At 41.7% G+C, this 27,881-nt stretch overlaps 1 protein-coding gene across 7 annotated transcripts in view; it reads left to right on the top strand.

The window, feature by feature from the left end:
- The window catches only part of PPP3CB (protein phosphatase 3 catalytic subunit beta), a 1,778,441-nt gene that overhangs the window by 223,511 nt on the left and 1,527,049 nt on the right, over positions 1 to 27,881 (top strand). For all 7 annotated transcript variants that reach the window (XM_044056087.1, XM_044056085.1, XM_044056086.1 and 4 more), the window contains exon 2: positions 12,366 to 12,566. In XM_044056087.1, the coding sequence (XP_043912022.1) occupies positions 12,366 to 12,566 (201 nt within the window). The remainder of the gene's footprint in view (positions 1 to 12,365; positions 12,567 to 27,881) is intronic.

Here is a 27,881-nt window from a genome sequence, read left to right as displayed (position 1 = left end):
GGGTTTCTCCAAACTTTGAGCAATAAGACTCTTTATAATGGCTATACACTAAACCAAAATATCACTAAGATAAAAACATAACAGCATATGTGAGGACATTGCATCATTTAGGGAGTTCAAAACAAGATATTTGCTGAAAAGTGGTTAGTGGGGCTGGAATGGCCATAGGCCTGACTGCCATGAATGTCATGCAGCTTGTTTTTTCTGTTATCTGTAATATCACTTTTTTAAATCTTACTAATGCAGCTGCTATGTCATAGGTTCTGTTTTTCATAGTATTTATGACTTTTTAGTTTAGAGCTTTTGTCACAGGGCCTTCACTGAAAAGGGGGGTGGCAAGAGCCTTGGCCAGTATTTGAAAGCCTAAGGGTGATAGGTGCAAGCCGTCTTTAGTGAAGCAGTGTGACTTGTCGAGCATGTCATCCCAGGCAGACAGACACTGGATCCCCTTTGAATGACACCAGAAACTTAGCCAATTGTTGAAATCGAGAATTTTTTCTTTATACCATGGTATCATTCTTGGTGAGGGCAGAATGCTACTCAGGGTCAGGGTCATACCAGCCTGGGATAAGTGATCAGAGAGCTGTTCCATATCTCTTCATGTAGTCCAGAGAGGTACGGCTCAGGTCATTCACACCAGCATGGACCATGACAGTCATATTTGTACTTGTTCTGGTGTGACCTGAGTGCTTGTGTTATGTGGCAGATCCTGGCATCCAACAGGCAGCTAACAGTAACCTTCTCCTTATTCAGCCTAGTTAGTGGGACATCAGTGTGCCTGACTATAGAGTCACCTCTTACTAGTATGTTGGGTATGTTATTTTGCCTTAAGGGCTGTGATTGCATGGAACACTGGTTTTGTGAAGTATGTGCTTCGTGATTTGTGTTGGGTGGTGGAGGCTGCTTGGATGTTTGCTTTGGAGGTCTCTGTTGCTTTTGCAGATTTTTATTTAGAGCCTCCGAGTATGTTTTCATGTATTTGTGTGTTTTTTTGCCGGTGCTGGTTTAATGGGTCTATGTGAGATTGGTGGTGTGAAGCAAGTATTTCCCTTCTTCTCTTGACTGTCTGATCCAGTCTTGGGTTTAGCCTCCAGTTTGACTGTATAATTGCATCTCTCGCATGTATTAGTGTTTGGTTTTAGGAGGAGAGGGTTGTCTGTGTAAATGAGGCAGTTATAGCATTGACTCAAAATGCCCAGATTCACCAGTTGGACTGGATAGTACACCTGAAAATGCCCTTTGGACATGCCTGGATAGGTACAGTGAACTGTTTTACTGGATAGCTGGTAAGGTTGAATAGAGAGCCTTGTCCTTCTGTACCATACAGGAGGGTCTAGTGCTAGGGTTTATAAGTGCTTGCTATGAGGCTTTTGAATACTGGCCAAGGCTCTTGCCACCCACATAGTGCCTTTTTTAGGCAAGGCTCAAAAGACACACCCACCTCCATAAATAGCACAAGTAACAAAAAACTGAGGGTAATGCTACTCAAAGCCAGAAGTCTAAACCACAAGTCGTACTCATGTCTCATTAGCCAAACATAAATTATGGAAAAATTGGAGTGACAGCTCATGTGATTCCACACACAGTCATAGCACATCATTGAGTCAAACCAGTGACAGCTCATGTGATTCCACACACTGTCACAACACAACATTGAGTCAAACCAACAAAATTCATTCTTATGTAGAAATTAAAATGTCAGTAATGCTATGCAAATATTGAACGTAACAACTGTTTATTTATATACTCCTTATCACTTTCTACAATGCCATGTCTTTGTTACAGCGATGTCATCTTAGTCTGGTAAGCATTTTTACATATGATCATAGGTGGTTACTAGGCTAATAGCCCCAGGGCCAGTACAAGTCTAGCCCAGTTAAACCTGTGTTCCCAAGGGTGTCTGGTTCAAGTGGACACTAAAATCAGCATCTGTTGCCCCTGTCAAAGAGGGACACAAGTGGAACCCCGAGGGTGAATTTCAAGTTACTGTATTCTTATTGATGTGGTAGTTTGCAGGAACATCACCCTTGCCGAAGGTGGTGGTGATGCATTTTTTTGCATTAAGTTTAAGACCATGACTTTCGCACCAGTCATTTAGTCTGGGCAAGACTTTCTCGAAGGATGTTGACAATTGCTAGCAGTTTCAGTGATCACTTCCAGATTCAAAATGACCCTCTCTATGAAGAACTTACTCCCTAACTCACTAAATTTCATAGTCCAGGCTACTCCATTGTATACCATAATGAGTGGAAATTAAGATAATGTGATTTATTCAATTGCTATGAGAATATTTCCACATACCACCCTGAAATATATGTTATGAGTGCACATTAATGGCACATAGAGATTTTCCATGTAATAATTATGCAATAATTATGCGCTCTCAGCACAGAACCTGTTTTCTTGGAATCCTGATAGGTTGGAGGCCCCGGACAACCAGTCAGCATTTCTAGGCATAGAAAGCCTACTTTAAAGCTTGGCACTGTCTCTTGATAGCAGAATATTTCCTCACTGCATTACTCAGTTTTGCTCTGATGTAGAACATTGAATGCTCTCCATCTTGAATGCACTGCCCCAGATCTCTCTTTGAAGTGTTAAACTCCTCTGTAACATAGTTTCAAAACAAAGGATCTTTTTAATTCATTAAAGTCCCTATCTGCCGAATGAGTCCATTGCACCTTGATGGGAGCTTTTCCCTTGAGAATCTGTAGTTCCAAAAATTAGGATCAAACATTCAGTGCTGCTCAGCTGGTGTAAGTAAAGCATACACCTTTCTTTTGGTATAGCATTGAGGCAAGATTTTTATGAGCTCTATCTTTTATAGTTATGCTGTTTAGACCCCTTTTCCTTTAAGGTGCTCTAAGCAGTTACCTTTCACTATACCAAGTTTGCCTTTCTTAGTATTTACAGTCAAGCCTACCTGTTTTATGTATACAAACACAACCTGCACTAGAGGCAAAACACATTCCCAGTCTTCTGAGTAAAAATTGTATCTTACTATCCATAGTTTTTGTATTTTCTTTTATTTAGTCTCTTCTCAGATATCCTTAGCTGCCACAATAGAATCCTTTTTAATTCATACTTCTAGATACTTCACTTTATCATGTTCCCATAAATATAGGTATTGCTGAAGCAATGTATGTGTGGGTATGTAGTTAATAGCTATAGCCCTTGTTTTATCTTCATTAATTTTATATCCCCCCCCCAAAAAAGAAAAAATACAGAACTGTCCCAGAATGTTCCACAGCACTGAGATGTCCCTTTCTGGTTCTGTCGGGTAGAAAACAATATCATCTGCAAATAAAGTCAGCATTTCTTGAATATCATGCCAATTATATCCTTGTATTTCTGAGTCCCTTATTTTCTTTACCAATGATTCTAAATTTAACTCTAATATAGGGGAAATGAAATAAACACTTTAGCAACCCACTAGTCAAGGAATGATCGCTGATAAAGTCCAAAACTCTTTAATGTTGATTTCTAGTAATTGACGAAAGCGCTAGACCACTTTCAGAAAGAAACAGTTCTAATAAGCAGGCACAATAAGCCTGTGACCAGAAATTCCCAGCTTAAAAGGGCAGAATCCAGCCTTTCTTCCCACAAGAGTGCAGACCCCCAAACCTTTTTAATGTAGAATAACTGGCCTGAAGCCCAAGTGCTTAAACCAGAATTAACACACTTTTAGAATAGCAGACACTGAGCCTTCAGTCAGCAATTCCCAGCTTAGAAGGTTGCAAGCTACCTGTCCTGCCACAACAGTGCAGACCACAAACCTTCTTAATGTAAAACAACCGGTATGAAGCCCAAGTGCTTAAACCAAAATATTTAGAATAACAGTTGCAATTTAATCAGGCTACTACCAAGCAGCAATAAGTGCAGCAGAATAAATAACTGAGTACTTTTAAGAAGAGGCAAAAGCAAAATAAAGTAGGAGGAAACACAAATACAGTAAAAATAGATAATATATATATATATATATATATTTTTTTTTTTGTTAGTAAAGTGCAAGGAGAGAGGAAGGAAGAACTAAGTGGGTTGTCCTTCTCAAATCTTCTCTCTCTATTATGTAGAGTGAACACTAGACTCAGAACCAGACCAGTGTCTGGCATACAAGGCCAATACTGATGTATTTACTCCACTTCACAGAGTCAGTTTGCATCATAAATACCCAGTTTACAGATATAAACCTCTTCTGCAATATCAACAGAACAGTTGGTTGGGATCGGTGTAGCACAGAGGATACTGCTGCTCTGCAACTGAATCCCCAACCATGTAAACAAAGTTCAACTTGTAACAATGGATGAGCAATAGAAAATTTACTACAGGACTGCCCCTGTACTATTAATGGACAGAGGCTGTACCCAAGTACTTATTTCCATGCATGGGTCCCAGCAAATTATCCTTGGTCTGATCCCAGTTACTCTCAGTAGGAGTAATTTATAATAATGGAGCTTAGGATGAACACCAAATGGGATGTGTTCCTTTAGGCATCAAAATGGAAGTTAGCTAGGCTTATAATGCCCAACTATTGCAGCAAGCCCAGTGCTTACCTGTTTGTCAAATCTTTTTTTTTCTTACAGAAAATTTCACATTGCTATCAACTTGTGTTCCCAAATCTCACACCACTAAGTTGGAATTCTGGTGGGTGGTGTCTGTACTGTTATTTGTGTTTTATGCGTTTCCAAAGGGAGTAATAATGCTTTTTTATTTTTGCATTTCGTTGTACACCATGCCTATGTCACCAGTCATGTGTGTTTGTCCTTGTACAATTTTGACATGGTTTAATTCAGTAATTATTCCCAGTTAGCCTTTGGATCACCAGCTTCACTGATTGCAATCTACTTTGCCCTGGTCTTCTGAGAAATAAATGTCAAACATTAAGGGGCACAGCACGCCCCCCCCCCCCCCCAATGGCACTGCACTGGTGACAGGTTTACTGGGGGAGGTGGACTTATCACTTTTGACCAAATGAGTTGTGTTGGTGAGTCCAATGTCATGCTTTTTATGAAACAGGAAATGTGTTTTGTGTGCACTATTTATGTACCTCTCACTGAATTAACATTTGGTCTACAATGTTTTATGTGTTAATAGTATGTTTCGTCACTGTCAGTGGGTCAAATAAGGGATGTGTATGCCCTGGTAATAGATGTAATATTTTTTTCTTTGCCTTTCGATTGGTACATAATTTTATGATAATTTAAAAAATGGTCCTGCAGCGTTACAGTGGTTGTGCTTGAAACTTGGCATGGTGGCTAGCTGTTGTGGACCACCTGCTTTGTGCCCATAGCAAGAACATTTTGACATGAGCCTGCATTGAAAGAGCAGGATCCACACAGGCATTCTCAACTGGTTGATAAATGAACCCTGATAGAGGAATAAGAAAAGGCATAGGATAGTAACTCAAATAAATAATGTAAAACCAGCAAACAGCTAGTCGTGAATGGGTGCTGGTTATGTTGTTGGCACTAACTAGAACATATTTTCCATTTGCTAATATATGGTTTTCTAGTAGCAGGCTTTCTTGCCTCCATTAGTACCTGCTGCATGTCCTCAGTAAACAGCTGCCTAAAAGGAGTTATGACTGCAGCATCCAGGCAGTCATTTGAAGGTAACTGATGCTAGGGTGTACCAATCACTCTTCTTCTTGTGTGAGAAGGTCCAGTCTGTGAGGAAGCTTGTGGTAATTGCCCTTGGCCATTTCCAAAGGAAGGGAGACCCATGTTTGCCTGGACCAGAAGGGAGTCGACACCGTGATCTTGGGGGATTCCTTCAGAATAATTTCAGTTATTCAGTTACCTTACAGTACTTTTAAAATTACATGAATAAACAAGTGATCCATTTAAAAGTAAGTTACAGTCTCGAGATAGTTCATTACAAGTCAACACTACTAAGTTTCCTGGAGATAAAAATAATAAAGCATTGACAACATTTACAAAATGCAACCTTTTTTCCACAAGGGAAATTATTTTCCCAGCAAAGGGAAGCACCAGCCCATCATTGACCCCCAAATGCTTCAGAAGTGTGTACTGTTCATCAGAAGAAATACTTTTATGTGTCATATTTTCGTGAAATGTCTAGATTTTTGACAACACTTTTTGGTTTGTTCGTCAGAAAATGTGTGTTTTTCTGGCAAATCAGTGGCATGATCTAAGGAAGGAAGTCACTAAATAATGACTTACATTTGCTTGTCATACTTCAGATCCTTCATACAATGTATGTTACAACAAACACAGTTACTCTATCAACTATCTAAGTTCACAAGAGCAATAATTATAATCTGTCCCTGTTTCTAAGTCTTTGTTCCCACCTTTGGATTGCATTTGTCCATATTTCTTACTGTCAGAGGTTGAGAGGTATGAACATTCCTTAATTTTTCCTTTTTTTTCATGTTTTTAGATCACACTATAAGAAGCTCATTGCTTAGAAAGTATTGATTGGCTTATTACAGTGCAGCGCTTTTTTATTTTTACATTTTTTTGGCTGTTGCTGTGATACCAGTAATTGTTAACTCATTAACTAGAAGGGTATAAAGTAATATAATTGAAAATTCAAATAATCTCTTAGAATATATAAAACTTATTCATTTACTGTAGATTCAGCTCATTGATAACTGCCAAATTGGATTACTGGACGAGTACACTTAGCAGATGTATCAGCACATCATAATAACAGCATTATTTTATTTTATTTACATTTGTTGACCGTGAGTGTCCGACTGAACGTAGGTCCATGTTCAGCGGAGGCCTGCAGAGAAAATACCCACCGTTAAAATATACAGAGAATAGTTACATTGGATTTACATAGCAATGAACAAGTACAAACATAGTTACAGATGAAGAACAAAGTACATCAGTACACAACTAGAATCTTTATCTATGAAGTACGTGACAGACAATAACAATTGTTACATTAAGTTCTTGCTCTATAATAAGTAGTTAGACTTATGACCATCTGAGCTTGCAACAGTCAAGGTAGTTAGTGGGGTGGAAAGAAAGGTAGTGGGTGGTTGGGTGGGTGATTTTAGATGTGGAGTTGCAAGGGCATAGCCAGCATATTTTTAGGTCCCTTTTAGTAAAGTTTTGAAGTGGGTGCATGATGGTACGGAACTAATTGTGGTTGGCGGAGAGTTCCCTAATTTGGCTATGGCGCAAGGGAATAGTGCTTCTCCAGAAGAGTTATTGGCTTTAGTGACCTGTAAGTGATTTTCCTTGCTGGATCTTAGTGGTCTGGTAGTGCGATAGGGTCAGATTATGGAGGGGATGGGACTTTTAGTGGATGGTTTACTAGTTTGTGGGCGAGTGTGAGCTGATACCATTGAAGGTGGTGAGGGAGTTCAAGCCAGCCCAATTCAGCAAGTGAGAGAGAATGGTGACTACAGTAGAATGGCCCTCTGGCGAATTAGATGATTTTTGTTGTAGCTGGTCTCTAGCTTGCTTAGATCGTATTGCCTTAGGTTGGTATATATTGGAGATGCATACAGTAGGGTGGAGGTAAGGTGAGAATTTACTACTGTAATCTTTGCTGCTTTGGTGAGAAGTTGCTTATTTCTGTGTAACGCTCCTATTTTTTTTGTGGACTTTTTTTATGGTCATGGATATGTTTTTTTTGTTTGTTTTGTTTTGTTGTGTCTTTTGGCTTTTTCCCAGTAAAGGATCGCCACAGCGGAACTCCGGTCCGCTAATGATTGGCAGTAGATTTTTACGAAATGCCGAGGTGCCAGCTCGACGCACAACCTTCAACGAAGGCACGCCCATTTACGCTAGCATGTCTTTTGAACGCTACCCAACCGCAGGGAGGACATGTAGACACTACACAGAAGGCACTTCCAAGCCAAGCTGAGAACCGAACGGGAGAACCTCTTGCTGTGAGGTAACAATGCTAAACGCTACCCAACCGCAGGGAGGACATGTAGACTCTACACAGAAGGCACTTCCAAGCCAAGCTGAGAACCGAACGGGGGAACCTCTTGCTGTGAGGTAACAATGCTACTGCCATACCAGTCATGGATATGTGAATGTCAAATTGTAGTTCATTGTCTATTTCCAGTACAAGCAATTTGGTGTGTCCTGTTGGGTGTATAGTGGTGTTGTCGTTTGCTGTGATGTTAAAGTGAGAGTTGTTTTGAGTATGTTTGGTGGGTTGGAAGATGAGTAGTTTAGTTTTGTTTGGGTTGAGTATTAACTGGCCATTGGATAACCAAGTTTCAACAGAGGAAAAGGCTTCCAGTGTGACTTCTTGCAGTTTGGGTAGGGACTGGGCTGAGCAGATGATGATTGAGTCATCTGTGTATTGTAGGAGTGCCATGTTTCGTGGCAGAGGCTAGATTATTGGTGCAAAGACAGAAGCGTAGGGGTACAAGGATGTATCCTTGGACAACCCCGATAGAGACAGGTAGTTGGGGGAGATGTCATTCTGCGATACAACGGATTGTTTGCAGTCAGACAGGTAGCTGAAACCAGTTGGTGACCGATTGATTGAGAGAAGGGTAGGTTATTGCGGACAGAGATGAATTGTTTGTGTGGGACCATGTCAAATGCTTTAGATAGGTCTAGGAAGGTAGCAGAGGAGAGATAGGCATTGTTTTTATGCTGAAGGATAGTGTTAGTAAAGGTGAATAAGGCAGTGGTGGTGCTATGGGTTGATCGGAAAGCATGTTGAGTATTGGATAATGGAGGTAGTTAGTAAGGAGGAACTTTGAGACAAGAGTGAATGCATCTCTCTATTATTTTGGAGAGTGGAGAGAGAATAGCTATGGGTCAGTAATTGGTTAGTTCTGTGGCGGGGCCACCTTTATGGTGGGGAATTATATGTGATACTTTCCATGGTGTGAATGTAACTTTATGACAGAGATCGGTTAATCAAGATGTGTACTAGGTAACCAAAGCATCAGCTGTGATGTGTAGGTATTCACTTGGGTGGTTGTCTGCTGCTAATTTGGTGGGATTAAGTTTAGTAGAGTTTTTTTATGTTGGCGGTAGGAATAGGAGAAAAAGAGAAGACAGTGGAGAGATTACTAGTTGAAGGTGTGGATTGGGGGGGGGGTTGTGTTGTATAGCTAGTGGTAGTATGGTTTGTGTGAAGTGTATGTTGAATGAGGTAGCAATATTTTTGGAGGAGTGAGGGATGTTAGTAGGAGGGGTACTCACTTTACCTGGGTGGAGGATAGAGGACTATTTCATATATGTAATCGCATCATTATTTTTATTTGAGAGACCTTGGTATTACAGAGAGTCTGTTAGTTGCAGCAGGGCACTGAATTTGATTAGGCCATGCACAGGGATAAAGGCAAAAATCATACTAAGCAAAGCCAGTGTATGTATGAAGTATGTACTGTAAACCAAAAATACATTGAGCTTATGTAACTAGCAGGAACCAGTTTCCATAGACACTCTTGCACAATCACTGAAAAGACATTAATTGTTAGACATGAGACTGAGTAGCAAGTGGGTGGTGACATGGCACAGGAATCACAATGTTCAGAATCCTGTGTGGCAGTTATGCCCTGCTAACAGCGTTTATAGTCCAAGCCTTTGTACAGTGTGCTCACTGTCACCTGTACAGATGATGATAGCTGGTAACCTTGACACACTGTAACTTGTGTGAACATGTACTAATGTCTGATGCACAGTGTGAGATAGCGTAACATTATGTAGCAGTCACCAGTTTGATGGCAAAGGGGTTTGTGTGATATGATACATGTATTTTATGTATTTTAGGTATCCTTAAGTAATTTGTAGGGCCTACACACATTTACACAAAGGGGAGAGCGCTATGACATGTGCTTTTGGATCTCAGGTGGCAATATTTAGGAGAACTTGGAGTAAGATGTGCAATATTGCCAAAAGGGCACACAACACTGCCTGGTACAGTGACTTGTAATAACGTAGACAGGAAATTTATGGAGTCAGAATTGTCATTCTGTACGGTGGTGGTGCTGTGGTAGCGTTGCCTCGCAGTAAGACGTTGTCCTGTTTGATTCTCAGATTCTCAGCTAGAGCGTCTTCTGTGTGGAGACGTGTATGAATGGGCGTACCTTCTTTGAAGGTTGTGTGTCAGGGCCGGCAACTCTGCACGTAAAAAATCTACTGCCAATCATTAGCGGACCGGAGTTCTGCTGTGGCGACCCCTAACTGGGAAAAAAACGAAAGACACAACAACAACTCATGACACTGACAGTAGTATTACTCTGGTGTGCTTACTGCCTGACTTGACAAGTTTTGTTAGTACAACTGCAAATTGGATGCTGCAATCCTTATTTGAGTGAAGGGTGTAAACCCTCTTACGTGGTGTTTTCTGCGAACTGCACATGTCTCTTTTGTTGTTTTAGAGACCCAAGTCAAATTAGTAATGTGAAAAATGTGAATAACTGTGTTTGGCTTGGTAGTATCTACTGCCAATTAACAGATCGATATATGACCAGTGGAGCAGTAAGATTTGAAATATGCACAAAGAAAGGCAGGGTGGGCCTCAAAGTAAATTTACTAATATGGATAAAGGACTAAAGGATTGCTAAACAGTTTCAGCTGAATTAGAGAAGATCATATTAAGCTCCCAAATGCCTCAGCTATATGCATTATGCAAGTGATACATACATGCACAAAATAATTAGTAGCCCCCCCCCCCCCCCAAAAAAAAAAATCACTGCATGGAGTATAGAAAACAGTGAGTTTTCAGTGTATAATTTTACTGTGCCAGCATCATAGACACAGGTTTGCCATCTACTGTTTTACAGTCCTTCAGAATGTGTGGAGATTATGAAAATGTCATGTAAAATACAAAAACAAAATGTCACTAGGCCAATGTTCCTCAAAGAGATTGTAAAACAAACATAAGTTAACATAATAATGTCTTGTAGAAATAAGGAGGACCTAAAAAAGTGTACACAATGAAATAATCAAAAATTATCCTCAACTGTTTTATGAAATTTAATTTGAAATTTTTTACATAAATCTTTCTGCTGCTGCCTAACAAATGATTCTGCAGGCAGAGGGGAAGACATTTGAAATGGCACTCCCTTCCTTTCTATTGTGAGCTGTCAGTTGCAGTGACAGTTTTCACACCTCTGCAGTAGTGTTGGAGGAGGGGACTGTCAATTCATGCTGGACTGCAAAAGAACACTTGGAACAAAGGCATCCAAATTAGCTACAACTCTGTCTTCTGCTAGATAACTTCAAATTATACTGTAAAGCAAGCTCTGATTTAAACATAAATGAGGGTGATTAGCAACAGAAAAGAAGCAGGCCTAACACAGAAGGAATACAAACTGGCAGTGAGTCACGTATTTCCCTTTATATGTCAACGGCATGGGAATTCACAGTTACTGCCTTATGTCTGGCATGAGTCACATAAAAGAGACTTGAAATGCTTTATGGGAAAGAGAAAGGCTTGAAGGAGAAGTAGATCACGTTGATATAGCAAGCCCCATCGGTAGCCATGTTGTGGTAAACAGGCTAAAATTACAAATAAAGCACTTAGAGTCAATTTTAGGTGTTAAAATAGGTCTGGAAACAGAGAGACTGAAAAAAAAAAACACATTTTTTTAGTTCTAGCCCGGTGTTTTCCTTTAAGCAGCCAGGCAAATCGGATACAACAGTATGTTGTTCACAGTGTCAGCATGTGAACCAAAATGGCTAAGAAAATGTTTTTCTTGGCCATGTTTTCTTTACAAGAAAATGTTTTATAAAGGGGATGTTATCTCCTCAAATTAAATATTCACAAAGCTAACAAAAGCTCACCTCTGTTTACTCTCCAGTATGGGTGCTGGACCTTCACATCTACGCTAATTAAACATATTTGATTCTGAGGCCATACAGTATCATAACAAAGAAAATATTTGGTTGGGCTGGAAATGACTTCTGCATTCAATTTTCAAAGTAGTTCAATCTCAAAGTCGATATCTTAAGCTAGCATGGGTCTGGGGGTATACAGTGTCCTACATATTGGGTTACATGGGTCTATGCAGCTGTTATTTGCAGTGGAATACATTTTTATTAATATCTAGTATTTGGAGTTTCATTCTGATGAATACATATATGCAATTGTGTAAATGATCACAGTTTTGAAGAAAAATATAACATATTTGATTACATGGTATTTGTATTTGGGTTATATCTGCTGCATTATTAATGTTAAGATTTCTTTAAAATGTACTTGTTTCAGAATTGTCATTGTTGAGAGAATTTCACAAGGGTAAGGGGGCAATCTGAGAAGTTGAAGCCCATCTTCATTTTATAGTGTTTTTTAAGTGCATGGGCTATTTTAAAGTAATATTCATTGTGCAGAAATGTCTGTAATTTGGTGCTGATTTTTGTTTATAATTTTGTATTAAGTTTTAAGTAACTTTCTTTCCATTCCTGTAATTACAGCAGTCCCTTTCCCACCAGTACATCGTTTAACCTTCGAGGAAGTATTTGATATAAATGGCAAACCTAGGGTAGATGTTTTAAAGAGTCATTTCATGAAAGAAGGTCGTATAAAGGAAGAAATTGCACTTCAAATAATCAGTGAAGGAGCTGAAATTCTTCGTCGAGAAAAAACGGTGCTAGATGTGGAGGCACCAATTACAGGCAAGTCTTGTGTAGTTAAACCATGTTCTAGCATATTGTAGTTAGTGAACTTTTCAGCAGTATGAGACATTTTTTTCTTGTGTTACAAAGCATTGCTTTTTAATGGACTGATTTGAACAAATGGAAGTATTGTCCGAGTAAGAGTAGGAACTAGTGTTTAAATGGTAATTATAATATTGTTTTTTTGTCTCTGCATGTTTTTCCTCCATGTGCATTCACTTAGTGAGACGCCCCAGGTATTGACAGAGGGGGAGCATAAGCTGAGGCACTGTAAATGTTGCTATGGCTCAGACTCAGAAAGGGTAATGGATAAATCTACCTAAAGATAAAAAGATGAATGCAGATTAGTTTTTTGGGTGTGGGATCCTCTTCCAGCCCCTGCTGTACTGTTTTGTGAGTTACTTTTGTGAAAAAATTCTGAGAGTTAGAAAGCGGGAGAGAAAAGGGAGATGAGAGCCCATGTTGCACAGTTATTAATGTTATTCTTAGGGATTCAGGTTATGCAGTAGCTTCACCCCTGCATATTTGTTAAGGCCTCCTTATAGGCAGGGCCGGCCTTTGGTCAACTGGTGCCTTAGGCAAAAGGGCTCCACAGTACCCCCCCCCCCCACACCACCTGGTCCCCCCATCCCGGTCTACCTACACCATCCAGATTACTGGAAAATCGCCCCTGTTAGAGCGGGGCCCTGGGCGGCTGCCTAGTTGGCCTATGCCCAAGGCTGGCTTTGCTTACAGGTATGCATCTGAGTTTTGGGAGTGAGCCACCCTTGTTTCCTTGGCAATATACTCCTCAGTTGGCCTGCCCACCCTGTCAGCTTATTGTCTCCTCCATCAGCAACCCTGGTCTCCACTCAAAGCCTTGGCATGAAGCATGCCCCAACATGCTCCCTTATCCTTCTTCCTTAGCCAAGAGAGATGAGCAGTCATGTCCCTTGTTATTCTTGTCTCATTCATGAATGGCTCTTCCAGATTCATTGGTCATCTAGGTTGTTATCCGAGCTTAATCTGTGTCTTAGAACTGCCAGGTAAATGTAACGCTCTTGATTCTTTGGACCTGGCAGAGGTCTTCAGTTCTGCAGAATTACTCTAGATTTTAAGTTCACCAGAGGAGCACAGGAGAACAGATGAATGTGCCTAATGCAAGGCTTTGTGTACCTTTGTTGAAGCCAAAGGTTGGAAGACCTGCTCTCTTAAGGAAATGGAGGTTGTTTTGATTTTTTTCAAAGGACTGTACAGGAAAAGTACTGTGTATGACTGATACTGTTCCCTGTTTAAAAGGGAAAATGCTGTGAAAACTCTGATAGGGAAAACCTATATGCTGTGCTGGTATAAAAAGACCGAAGACAAAAATCTGTAGGCTCTAGAGAAGTCACTGCTGTTTTGATAGTACTACAGAAGTGCTGTTGTATTTTTAATTTGCCATTATTATGTGAAAGTAAGTTAAACATTTAAGTTTTTACTTTGAGAAGATATGTAATATATTGATCCCTGAGAGTATACATTGTGACATAGTACCTTGGCACAATTTGCCAGCATTGTCACAGCTGTGGAGATGTTAAGTATTTTGGTAGACATGGTTTCAAGTATGGGCATCTTTATGAATATCGTTTAGAGATGGAAGAAGTATTTAAGGCTTTGTCTCATAAACTGCATCTGAACCAAGTAGTTAGCTGATGGAAATGAGAAAGGCCCAGCAACAAAAAAGTGAAGCATCAACTTGTCAGGCTAAATTAATTCTGAATGTTTACTAGGGTAGTTTCTCTGCTGGTTCTGTCTGACACAAGTATGCTCCAGTCTTCTTCCATGTATTAGAGGATAACACTGGCCAACTACTTCCTACAGAAGGTATTGTGCCAACTGACAATGTCAAAGCATTCCTGTTAACATTTTGACTATATAACTGAAACGAAAGAGGGCCTAGCAGCTGGCATGAAGTACACCACAGTGCTTCCTCTTCTAAGAGGGGCCAGCTTGATGACATCTTTCTAAATGTGGGAGCCTCAGAAGGTTTACCTGAATATCGCACCTGGCCTTGCTAGTAATTCTAAGACATTTTACAGCTTAAATACTAACTCAGCTTGTGACAAGCATTACTGGAGGGTCTGGCATGCTGTGCCAGGACTTTTCAGCAAGGAAGTCTGTCTGTTCTCAGTGAAGCTATGCAGTAAATTTTGCTTTGAACTGGTTTCAGCAGAAGAGCATCTCAGCTGACTAGATGGTAAATCGGTTCGTCATAGAAACCAATGTGCAAAGTTACTTAGAGTTTGATTGTGGGTGAATCAGACCACTGCTACAAACTTGAAGGATTTTACAACCCTTGTGGAAATATTTTGCACTGAACCGATAAAACCCCTCAAAATCACTTGTTCTTAAGAGTTACAATCAAAGAAATGGTAATTGTTTTTTAAAGATGAAAGTTGTTTAGAATAATGTAACCAAATTAAACTTTCATAACTTACATACAGCAACATTCCACTGTCTGTGGACTATAGGGGAGAAAATATTCAAGTGTATTTTGACAACAATAGGCAAGGACTTACGAAAACATTAGTAAGTGAATATTCATATTAAAAAGGGGCATTTAACAAGGCAAGTAGAATTGCAGTACAAAAATCTAATTTAGCAGAGCTGTTTCAGATTATTAACTACTGACTAGCAAGTATTTGGACTGTATATTAAAACACATGAATTCAGTTAGCTGATCTATACACAACAGTACATCAGCATAGAAGCTTTTAAATTATCACCATTACGTTTCAGTTACCTTTAGAAATATTCTCTTGGTGCATGTTTAATTGCATTGCTCCCTAAAGTGGACCTTAAATTAAAGGGAAGATAGTTCCATAACTTCATGCATAGTTTGAGTAGTGTGCATCTCCAAAACTATTTGATAACATTATGTACAGAAAACATATCTAAGGAGATGTTTATGTAAGATGAGTAAGGACAATATTTCTCTTCCTTTAAGGAGATGTAGCACCAAGTACTTCCAGAGCTAGACAAATTGTAGATAATGAATGAACACTTCACTTATTCTACTTAAAGTGGGATCCTCCTACAAAGGATAGAAAAAAGCTGTGAATGCTTGATGAAAACTAATTGGGAGAAGATGCTGAACCCACTCATGCTAAACAGATGGAAGGAGGTGAGCCTGACCTAACTGACCTTCAGGTAAACCAGCCTAACTTTGAGGTGGCTAGGTAGGAAGATCTACACTTGTGGAAACTCTAGAAATATGCAAACAACTCTTGGTGTACATAGGAAGTCAGATATTAGTTCTGTTTTTTCCTTTAGTTTTAGTGGACAACATTGTTAAACAGCTCTTGTATCTCAGCCATACACGAACTTGGTGTCGAATGTAACATTTGCTAATATGTTAGGTAGACATTGTGATGTTAAAAAGACAAAAAAAAAGCTTCTGGATAGATTATTTTGGATGAGTCTGTGCAGCACATGAATAGTGATGTGAGGTTTACATCTGAAGAGTCAGAAGACTACTGCACAGAAACTGAGTAGAGCCCTGCTAGCGACTATAGGTGTCCATACTGGGAACCCCATTCAAAAGGAAAACTGTTGACTGGATAATGCCTTTGTTTGAGTTAGTTGATTTGAGTTGAGAAAATCTATTTTTGTTAACCTTCAGGACTGAAAGCACTTGTCTTTGGTCAGCTTGGCATCTAAAAATTCTCAGGCTACTGACCCTTTCACCTGTGATGTGCAATTAAACTTCTTCTCCAAATGACTTTTGCTGCTCAGATATGCTGGTATCTGAGAAATGGCCGCAGGTTACTGGACAATGTTTTTGCTATTCTGATATTGGAACAGTCCAGAGAGCTTTCTTTCTTATCAAGGTCTGCATCTGCGCCGTCTTTGCATTCCAAACAAGGCCTCTTACTTGTGGCAGTTTCATTGATAGTGAAGTTGGCCTGCAAGTGCTGATATTGGCAGTGGTATCAACCTTGAGTGTAATATAAGATTTGTAATTGTTGCCCTCAGGGCTGGTGCTGTTTACATTGGCCTTTCTGTTAGTGTCTGTGACTGAGAGATCAGTGCTGTAGACATCAGGGGAACCTATGACCCTGGATCTCAGTCATCTGCTTCAGTGTCAGTCCTGATATCATTATTCTGGCAGTCAGCAGAGAGAGAGAACCAAGGCTATGAGCACTAAAAAAGCTACATCCTGTAGTCAGTCCACCTTCACTTATCTACTGTGCGACTCTGGGCAAGTCTGTGCAGTTGGGCTAAGCTCCTCAATGGTCTCCTATGTGATATGTCTGGTAACCAACAATGAACCTCTTGGTTCATTGATGATGTCAACTGGACAAGCCTTCAGCCTTTGTGTTTGATGTTGCTGATGTCAGCTTCTGGGTCAACCAGTGTCTTGGTTGTAATGTTCAGGGTCTCTCTGCAAGGGTCATATTTCTATGCTATCTTTCTCAGTCCTGATGAGTTTCTTTCTCAGTCATTTGGGGTTGAGCTTATTGGCTCACAGAAAGGAATCGGTCTTGATCTTTATGTCAGTGATTCGGGCCCACCTGCTGGTGACTGGGACAGCACTGTAGAACTCTTGTGGCACATGACACAAGTGAAGATCCTCTTACTTCCCAGAGTTTAGACCTCCGTGACACAAACACTCAAAATAGATTCCATTGTTAAAAAGGCTCCTGCTATCCCTGTTGTCCATCCCCTGAATAAAGTGGCATGGACAAAATACAGATTTAGGAAGTGAGTTTATACATCCTTCATGTTTACTTTGAGGACAATGAACTGTTTGTGCCACATGCTGTATTTTTACGACTGACAAAGGCCAGTTGTTGGAAAGGTTGCCTGAAGGAGACAAGTTACAGTCTTAGATGACAATCATGTCCCTTCCATTGTGATCCCCACCATATACCTACCCCAGGATTCTACAGATGATACAGCAGCAGGTGCCAGGTTAGCTTTTTTTTGCCATTCTGTGCTGTGTCTTACAGATTTCTCAGAGGATACCAACCTTTCTTAATGTTGCTTTCAACAGGTCAGCTGTTTTTGGCTAAGCAGTTAAATGTAAACTGGAGAAGATGGAACAGGAGGGAAAAAAACTATACAGCTTTTGACTTGAAATTCTAGGCTTCCAATGTCCATCTCTAAAATTCAGTGGAGTGCATCATAGGTTCATAGGTTCATACTAGGCTATCTGCCCTAGGGCATTTATAAGCCTAGCCAGAGTGTATTTGGCTTTCGCCACCCATTTTAAATGAATTTTGCTATGCCCTTTTTCGAGGTTAGTATACTGTGCCTCTGTTTAACAGTGACACAGAAGTGATACCCGGGGTAAACCTACGATCTCTTATCAAGATTCCTCTTGAAGAGAGTCAATGAGGGACTCTGCCTAACCTGGACTGGGATTTTATTCCAGAGTGAAGGGAGCCTCTGGGTTATGAATCTGTCCCTCCAGCATGTCCTATTTATTTCAGTGCTGAGGTTCAAGTCTCTCGAGTGCGTAGCTCGATGGGATTTGGATTTTCTGAGGTGCATGTCCATTAAATCCGGGTTGGACATGGCTTTATACGTCAGGCACAGATCGCCACCGAGTAGAGCTGGAGTTTCTTTAACCGGGCAGCATATGGCATCTGTTTGAGCCCTTTGATCCTCTTAGTGAGGTACTTTTGGGGTCTTTCCAGTTGCTGCAGGTGTCTGGTGAGGTACATCCCAAAAGGGGCATTGTACTCAATTATGGGCCTGATGAGGGATGTGTAAAGAGGCACAATGACCTCCTCTGATCTAGATGTGAATCCCTTCATGATTAGGTGGGCTATATAAAATGTTTTTCTAAACACTTTGGCCACCTGGTTTTCAAATGAGAGATTGCTATCAACTTGGGTCCCCAGGTCCCTAATTATTTCTTCCATACTTAATGGATTACCACCTATGTGGTAATTTGTGGGCACTTTGTTTTTGCCAAAGGGGATGACTGTACACTTTTTGGGGGTTAGCTTGAGGCCATGGCTCTGGCACCAGTTGTCTGTTTGTATTAGGCCCTTTTGTAGGATGCTTGTGTCTGCTGGAGAGTCGATTATGGCGCATAGTTTGCAGTCATCTGCGAATTTGGTCAGCCACAGTCCTTCCGTGTTGGCCTGTACCTCCGAGAAATATATACCGAACAAGAGAGGTCCCAAGACTGAGCCTTGTGGGACGCCACTTGTAACTGGATTGGAGTCAGACATGGCACCAGCAATTCTAACCATGTGGGTTCTGTCCTTGAGCCAGTTTGCAACCCATCTAGTGACATAGGGGTTTATATGTAAGCTGGTGAGCTTATCTATAATGCCCTAGTGGGGTATTGTATCGAAGGCTTTTGCGAGGTCCATCTAGGATGTGTGGACCACCTTCCCCTCGTCAATGGCCTTGGTGACTGTTTCAAAGAAATTGACCAGGTTTAAGAGGCAGGATCTGCCCTTAACAAAGCCGAACTGGGTAGGATCCATTGTCTGTAGGTCCCCAGTATCTTTATTTATGAGGTCCATGATTATCCTTTCCATAGCTTTGCAGACCAAGCTAGTCAGGCTTATGGGGCGATAGTTTCCAGGATCTGTTGAGGCACCACCTTTGGGGAGAGGGACCACTGTTGCTGTACGCCACTCTTTGGGTACATATCTTGTAGTAAGGCTGAGATTGAACAGTAGTTTTATGTTTGGGTTTAGCTCTTCTTGGAGTTTATGTAGGATGCAGCCCGGGACACCGTCTGGTTCCATTGATGCTGTGTTTTTTTGCTTTGGAGAGGGTGGCTCTTACCTGAGCATCTGAGATGTCGGGGGGCAGAACTCTGCTGGGATAGATATTTGCCCTTTTGGTGGGGGGGGGGGTTGCGCTGAACCTGTCAGCTAGGATGTTGGCAATGTCTGTGGTTCGGTGTATTTTTTGTCATTTTGGGCCAATTCTGAGCATATCTGGGAATTCCCACCCAGGTTCCTAACATAACTAAAGAAAGCCTTGTGATTATCCTTAGTGTCCTGTGCAATTTTTCTCTTGAAGCTGGCCTTAGACGATTTTATGAGTGCCCATAGTTTTTTTCTAATACTGATCAGAGATGCCTTCCCTTTTTGGGATTTTGCTCTATCATGTAGTAGCTTCCTCCTTCTATTGTATAGTTTGTTTATGGCTGGGATCCACCAGACAGGACGCCTGCCTTTGGAGGATTGGGTCTTGGTTTTATTTGGGATTGCATGATCCATGCATTCCTGAAGGTGTTCATAGAATGCGTTTATAAAGGATTCTGCGGTCTGGGCCGTATTTTCCACAGGCCCAGGGGCTTTGAAGGATTCCACCTCGGTTTTGAGGAGTGTGAAATTTGCTTTAGAGAAGTTTTTCACTGTGGTTTTCTGGGCAGGGGGTGGGGCTGGGATGTGAATATCCCGTGAGATTAGTTTATGGTCTGATCTTACCAGTGAGGGATACACTTCTGGTCTGGAGCGTAGTGCCCCCATGTTGGTGATGATCAGGTCCAGTATGTTTTCCCCTTTTGTGGGAGTGGTAACAAGTTGTTCTATAGCATTTGAGTTTATAAATTCTAGGAACCTTTAGGCTAGGGTGTTGGAGCTAGAGTAATGCTCCCAGTCTATGTTTGGGTAGTTGAAGTTGCCCAATATAATGGTGTTTGGAGAGACCTTCATATTTTCCAGTGTTCTCAGGAAGGCCGAGTGGGGTTCCTGGGTTTGGGAGGGTGGTCTTTAGCAGGCTATAAACTGGAAGGCAGTTTTACCCACTGTTAGCTGAACATGGATAGTCTCTGATGCTTCGTGCTGTGCCACCAACCTGGAGGTGTGGGGATCTTTGACGAATATTGATACTGCCCCTCCTTTTGTCGTTCGGTCCAAGTTTTGGGGCGGAAAAGCATGGTATGAGGTATAACCTGGTAGTGCTGGGGTGCTCTCGGGAGCCTTGAACCAGGTTTCTGTTACTGCACAGATATCGATGTTCTCCATGCTAAGGAGAGTTTCGAGTGCGTGCATCTTGAGGTTTAGACTTCTGGCGTTGGGTAGCATTACTCTTAGTTTCTTATCCCTTGTGATGCCTATGGAGGTGGGTTTGTCTTTTGAGCCTTGCCTAAAAAAGGCACTATGGGGGTGGCAAGAGCCTTTGCCAATATCCGAAAGCCCAGGGGTGACAGGTGCAAGCCGTCCCTAGCGAAGCATCGTGGCTTGTCGAGCATGTCATCCCAGGCTGACAGGCATTAGATCCCCTTTGAATGCTACCAGTACTTAAGCCAATTGTTGAAATTGATCATCATGTTTTCATATTGTGGCATCATTCTTGGTGAGGGTAAGATGCTACTCAAGGTCAGGGTCATACCAGCCTGGGCTACATGCTCAGAGAGCTCCTCTATGACTCTTTTCATGTAGTCCAGGGAGGTACGTCTCAGGTCATTCACACCAGCACGGACAATGAAGAAGTCATATTTGTACTTGCCTTGGAGTGACCTGAGTGCTTGTGTTATGTGGCAGATCCTAGCGCCTGACAGGCAGCTCACCATGACCTTCTTGTTCAGCCTGGTGAGCGGGACGTCAGTGTGCCTGACGATAGAGTCACCTATTACAAGTGTATCAGGTGTGTTGTTTAGCCTTAAGGGCTGTGACTGTTCGGCACTCTGGCTTTGTGAGCTATGTGTTGCACGTGTTTTGTTTTGGGGTAGCAGTTGCTTGGGTGTCTGCTTTGGAGGTCTCTGCTGCTTAGGCAGATTTTTATTTAGAGTCTCCGAGTATGTTTTTGTGTGTTTGTGTTTGGTTTGCTGTCGTGGTAGGTCTATATGAGACTGGAATTGTAGTGAGTGTGGTTTCCTTCTCCTCCTGACTGGTTACGCCAGTACTGAGTTGAGAGAGCTTAGCCTCCAGTTTGGCTATATGGTTGCATCTCTCACATGTGTTGGAATTTGTTGGGAGGAGGAGAGGGTTGTCTGTGTACATGAGACAGTTGTAACATTGCCTCAAGATTCCCAGATTCACCAGCTGGACCGGAGAGGAGATTGACAACTGACCTTTGGACATGCTAGAATAGTATTGGGAATTCCTTTATAATTGAAAAAAGGGCCAATGGGGAACAAGGTACTCAAGGAGAGTTTGTGAGGGTGTAGTGCTTTTAATTTTTTAGTGCTATCTTATATAATTGCTTTAGTGAGCAAGTGCCAGGCTTTAGAGTAGGAATAGGGTGTTTATTATGAGAATTACATCAATTCTAAGGGAAAAAGTGAAGAGCAGACTTTGTGGAGCCGAGAATGGTTTAAACCCAATTAAGCGGAGCTGCCCGATGCGCTATGCGCAAAATCGCACAAAGCCACGCCAAAGCGGGTTTTATACAGGGGGACTTGAAAGAAATAGAAATTGGCCCAAAACGGCCAATAGACTACCAGATTCTTGTGCTGGGAACACTCCTCCAGGGATAGATAGGCTGCTCTAAGCTCCCCACTGCCACTGGTGAACAAAGAAGCCTCTCTTTATCCAAGAAAGGAAATGGGCAACACAGGAACTTTCCAAAAGTCCAGAATACAGCAAAGCCTGTACTTGGACTACTCTAGGTCAGGAAAGACAGGAAACAAGGATAATTTTTTTTTTTCTTTTTTGCAACAAACAGCAGGAAAATGCAATAAATATGTAACACAGTCTAGAGCACTTGAGTGTGTAGCCTCAACAGATAAATGCAACAAACAGGACAAACTTTAAAAGTGCAGGTGCAAAAACAACTTTAAACAGTTTAAAACAGTTCAAGAAGCAGAAATACTTGCAGTTTAGCTAGATCGGACAGTCACCCAGGTAGTAGCAGGAAAAAAACACTTATCATTGCTGTGTTTTCAGTATAGCCAGCAGCAAAGAAATAGTCAAAGATTGTGAAGAGCTGCTATGGTAGTGGCAGCTTTCAGAAAGGTCACCAGTGCAGTGGAGGTAATAACCAGGAGAAGCAGAGATGCCATTTGTTGGGGGGGGAGTATCTGTTTAATCCCTGAGGCTTTGCCTCACTGTCCTACTCTGGTGGTAAAAATAATTCACCTGTCCCTTCACTTACTAACTTGGTTAGCCATCAACCGAGACAAGTGGACAAAGACAGTAATATCCAGAGACTATACAATTTCCTTCCATACTCTCTCCCGACCCACTTTCTTTTTTTGCCAGATATTCTACCGATCAGAAGGATGCAGCAGGAAAAAGGTGTTAAACATGATAGAAAACGAGCCATCCATGATAGAAAACGAGCCATCCAGGTGGTCCTACTGGACCAGAAAGGATGTGGTTTCTACTTATGATTCTTTTTAGTTCTCAAGTCCAAAGACCTCAGGCCTATTTCTGTCTTTTATGATTTTTACACATGTACCTGTCAGCCATACATCAAGCTTTCCCTCAATCAGACCTTAAGCTGCGTAAGGGGGCGCCATAATTCAGGCAACAATGAGGATGTTTGTTTTGTGCTCTTGACAGTATTCCTCGCAGTACCCCATCTGGTGGTGACATGAACACTTGCATCACAGCAAGGACCGTCAGTGCACGAGTGCTCTCTCACGTACTCCCAACAGGGGTACCATCACTGGATTGGATTGCCTCGCCTTTGTGTCCTGTCACCAGCTCCCTGCATCATGAAGGGTTTCTGCCAAAGAGCAGAGGTCCTGTGGCATAACCTGGGTAAGGAACCACCATCCTTTTCCTCCCAGGATGGGCATGCCTATCCTTCCTGCCCAACATCCAATCCACTAGTTGAACTTGGGTTACCTGGGCTGTAGTCAAAGCTTCGTCACTCGGCAGCAGTGATGCAGTCATTTCAGACCCATTTTTAATTTGAGAGGGAAAAATGTATTCCCAAAGAGTCCTTTAATGAGGTCTTGCACATTCATTCTGTCTTATCTGTCACAAGGAGCCTGTGGATCTCCAGGATGCTTGTCTACAAATCAGGATCACCAAGAAATACAGGCGATTTCTGCTGTTGCTGGTGTGAGCCTGGGGGGGGGGGGTCAAAGCATGTCTGTACCTGGATGACTGGTTCCTGGCCTCCAACAAGGAACACACTTATTTCTGTGAGGAATTCTCTTCTGTGTGTTTTCTGTTCTATGGGCACTGTAGTGAATACAGTGAAAACAGCCAAGTCCCACACTGAGCCCACTCAGATGCTCCCCTTTATTGGTTGTATACTCAACACACTATCCTTCAGACACTTATTTTACCTGACAGGATCTTTCCTATTCAAAACACTGTCCATCAAATCATTTTGGCATGTTAAATTCCCACTCCTGTTTGCTTCAAGTCCTGGTTCTCATGGCAACTATTATTTATGTAATTCCCAGTACCGGGTACTACATGGCAGTGCTGCAGTGGACCTTAAAAGTTAAGAAGTATCAACTCTTGGGCTCCATATCTGTACTAATGAAGATATCCAAGACTTGCAAGGCTCATTTCTTGCCCAATACAAGCCCAACTCTAGGCAAATCCGTTGGTTTCCATTTCTGCTGTGGCTTTCACCAGGAATGCCTTTATCTTTGGTTGAGGGTGGGAAATTGTTAGGGCAGTTAGTCCAAGAAGTGTAGTCCGAGATGGAGGACATTTTGAACATTAGTAGACTGGAAATGAGGGCAGTCTTCCTTACATTGCAGGCATTTCATTACTCATTTTACCAGGGTGCTGGTGCAATCCATACTGATAGCAAGGCAGTGGTATACCTGAACAAGAGGGGAAAAACTCATTTGTTAACCGTTTGCTAAGAAACTGTAAGAAATTATAATTTCACAGACAGCCACATACTAAAGGAAGCCGGTTCCTTAGTGGAGAGGCTCAGTGGCTGTTCCTGATGTCTTGTTAATGGTGTCGTAAGTCAGTTTAGAAACTCGTGTGTCACTGGAGGAAGCCTTGTTGTGATATTTCTGCATCCCTAGTTAATGCAAAGTGTAGCAGCTTTTTTTTCCCATTATTTTTGCATCAGGCGGACATCCCAGAGATGCAGTAATACAGATATGTCTCAGAGACTGAACTGCAAATGCTGTGAAACTACTGCAGGTGTGTGACTGCATTTGTACTTTTGATTGGATTTCTTCATTTAAAGTTTTGATACTACCATTAATTTTTACATTTGCTTTTAGTATATTGGAGTTTGTTTTATTTTATTATTTTTTGAATTTTATTTTACTGTATTGTTTCTTTCTTGCAATTTAAAAAAATCTTGACTAACATCATTTAGAAAAAAATCCATTTACTGATTATTAAGGAATTAACTATAGCTAAATTAGTGGGAGGAACTAAGAAGTAAGAGGTCTTATTTAAGATATTTAGCCACTCTTTTACTTAGCTGTAAATGCTGTGAGACTACTACTGATGTTTGACTGCACCATGCACATGCCCCATTCTTGTTGTATTTTAAACTTGATGGCTTTCGAGCTGCCTGTCTCTACTGTAAAATTGACTTTGGAAGCTCCTGCCATTGTTATCTCATCTGCTCATTCCTTTGAGCAATAAAAGATCAAACTTGGAAGGCCCTCCTCTCTTTAAAGTTTTAAAGCTTGAATTAGCCTCCATTTCATGTCATCCCTTTCACTTAGTGCACACCGCAGTATTCAGGGTATTAATCCTTCATTTCCATCTTACTTTTAAAATCTGTAACATTTGGAAGTAAACTACAAATCATTAGAGAGCCTAGAAACTGCTTCTCCAGAATCAGCTTGCGATTAGTGCTTCTGTTTTGTGAAGGAGTAGAAGGCCTTATTACCTAGCCATCCTCAAGATCACTAGTCACTGGGAAGCCTGAAAAGCGCTTCTTAGGAGCTAATTTAGGATTAATGCTGCTACTTTGCTCCTGGTGAGGGAAGAAGCAGAGGGTCATCAATTCCTGCTGGTCTCTGATCAAGCATTATGTGTGGGACTTCACTGTTTGGTCTGGATGCAGTTTTGATGAGACCCTCTTCAGCGCCCTTGTGCAGCTTGGTTTTCTGTTGTGTCAAGCTTCTGTAGGTTCTGCCCATGGTATCTGCTAAGAGAAGACTGTAGCAAGTGCACTGAAATCAGCAACATGTGTTAATATTTCTCAAGAAGCAGCTTGAGATTAGTGCTACTCTTTTCCTTTTGGTGAGAGAAAGAGCAAAGTATCATTGGTTCTTAGCTGGTTGCATCTCCTTGAAGTCAGCACTCTGTCCACTACCAGATAGACAGCACTTTCATTAATCAACTCTAAACCTCATAGACCCTACTTCCTCCTTTAGACCACATTAGTAAGCACCTGGAACCATGGATTTGCACTTTCTGTCTCTGTAGCTGCCTTGGTTGAAATGGCATCCTGAGACAATGTATGAGAGATGAGTTATATAATGTTATTGGAGGTAGTGCTCTGACACAAAGCCTCAACAAGTAATATGCATGTTGTCAGTACTACACTAAACCAATCGCACACAGCTCAGACCAAGCAATAAAGGCCTCCTAAATGTAACCTAAGAAAACAGGTACCCTAGCTACCTCATAGACCACGTCCACAATTAAATATACAGCTAAGAACTGTGCTTACTCTTACCTTCACACAATCCATAGGTCTTGGTCATAGGTAAATACATAGTGAGAGACACTGATGCACCCCTTGCCATGCTGTGCAAGGAGAGGGTTACTGTCCGTTGCCCACCAGATGGTAGGATTTACCATGTCAAGCATGCACTCATATCATTGCCCCCGAAGTACATGTATGACACAGCCGTAATGCATGTGGGTTTGACACATGCCTCCCTGTTATGAAGAAAGACATGATGGAGCTTTCAGAAAACATGTCTGAGGCAGGTATAGCCTTGAGCAGCATTTTGCCATTACCAAAGAGTGATGCAACAATAGAAACAAAATATTATTGGATGTTCTTCATCTCACATTGCTGCAGTCATAACCTGTGGGTAGTCCGCTGTCCTCGGTCAGCCCGAATACCAAAGTGTTAGGCTGGCGTCGGTCATGGTCGCTCAGAGCTGACGTCAGTACGCAGTAGTACTTAAGCGCATGACCGACGCCATATCCCCAGTCTTTCTTGCCGCGTGGTCCGAAGCAGAAGCAGCGTTTGCAAGTGCCGTTCGGCGTTCTGAAATTTTCAATTTTCGAGTTTCAGACCGAAGACCAAGTTGGGCTAAGTACCCCGTTGGGGAATATTTTTGTCTTTTCTTGCCTCAATTAATCTGGATGTCAGAAAAAGTTAATAATTGTATTTCTTGTGGGAAACAGATACCTCATAGGGACTATCACTCTCTCTGTATTCCTTGCTTGGGGCCTGAGCACGACGTAGTCGGGTGTCGCTTTTGCGCTAGATTTAATAAGCGCACCATAAAACGCAGATTAGACTATGCTAGGCTTGTTTTCGGTAAGCGGTGTAACTACAACATGCCGTCGGATCCTCCGGCGCCGCTACCGAAAAAGCGAAAAGATAAATCTTTAAAGTCTAAACGGATGAGTCGTCCGTTGCGGACGCCGGTTCTATGGAATCTACGGTTGAATCTGTGGATCCAGCCGAGGTCTTGGCTGAATCCCAAGGGGAACCTTTACTATTACAGGAGTTGGCCTCTCAGGAGTTAGGTCAGGCCGAGGGGGCTTCTCAGGTTTCTGTGGTTCCATCCTTACAAAAGGTTATTAGGCCTTCTACTTCTGTCACTAAAGGCCCTGCTAAGGCTAGACCTGGTCTTTCTGGTACAGGCCACAGCCCTAGTTCTTGGGCTCTGTTCCTAAAAACATATGTTGAAAATGGCAGAGGATTTGATTACTTTGATCAGGGGTTCTATGCTCCCTCCAGAGAAGAGGCCTAGGGTGGAGACAGATTTAGAGGGATTGGAGCATTCCTCAGATTACTCTGAGTCCTCAGCTGAGGATATCCAGGATTTTCCTCCCTATTCTGATTCGGATGCAGAGGATTCCTGTCCTTCTGCTTCTCCTCCAGAGGATTTTTCCTTTTCTGAAACCTTGCACTCCATGAGGGAGCATTTCAAGTGGGAAGGTCAGGATTTTTCAGATTCTCGTAAGAGGCTTAGGGAATTTTTGTTTTTGCCACAACATAGACCTTTGGCTATTCCCCCTGTTTTAGATGTTGTTCAGGATGTTTTTTCTGAAGCTTCCCTTAATCCTAATTCTTTACTCCCTGCCCCTGTCAAGCCAGACAGGTATTACAGAGTTCCAGAGGCACATAAATATTTGTATAAGAGTCCTAGAGCTCACCCGGAAACTATTATTCAAGGGCCTAAGGGTGTCAGGGCTTCTGTAGTTAAGAATCCAGTTCCTCTGGATAAAGATTCTAGAGCTTTGGATAGGTGGGGTAAAAAAGTGTATACCTCCTCCATGTTAGCTATGAGGGCTTTAA

This window comes from Protopterus annectens, chromosome 14.part0 (genome assembly GCF_019279795.1).
Source record: "Protopterus annectens isolate FY-2018-M chromosome 14.part0, PAN1.0, whole genome shotgun sequence".
In the NCBI taxonomy this organism is placed as follows: domain Eukaryota; kingdom Metazoa; phylum Chordata; order Ceratodontiformes; family Protopteridae; genus Protopterus; species Protopterus annectens.
Note: the sequence above shows the minus strand (reverse complement) of the source record. Positions and strands in the feature narration are given on the sequence as shown.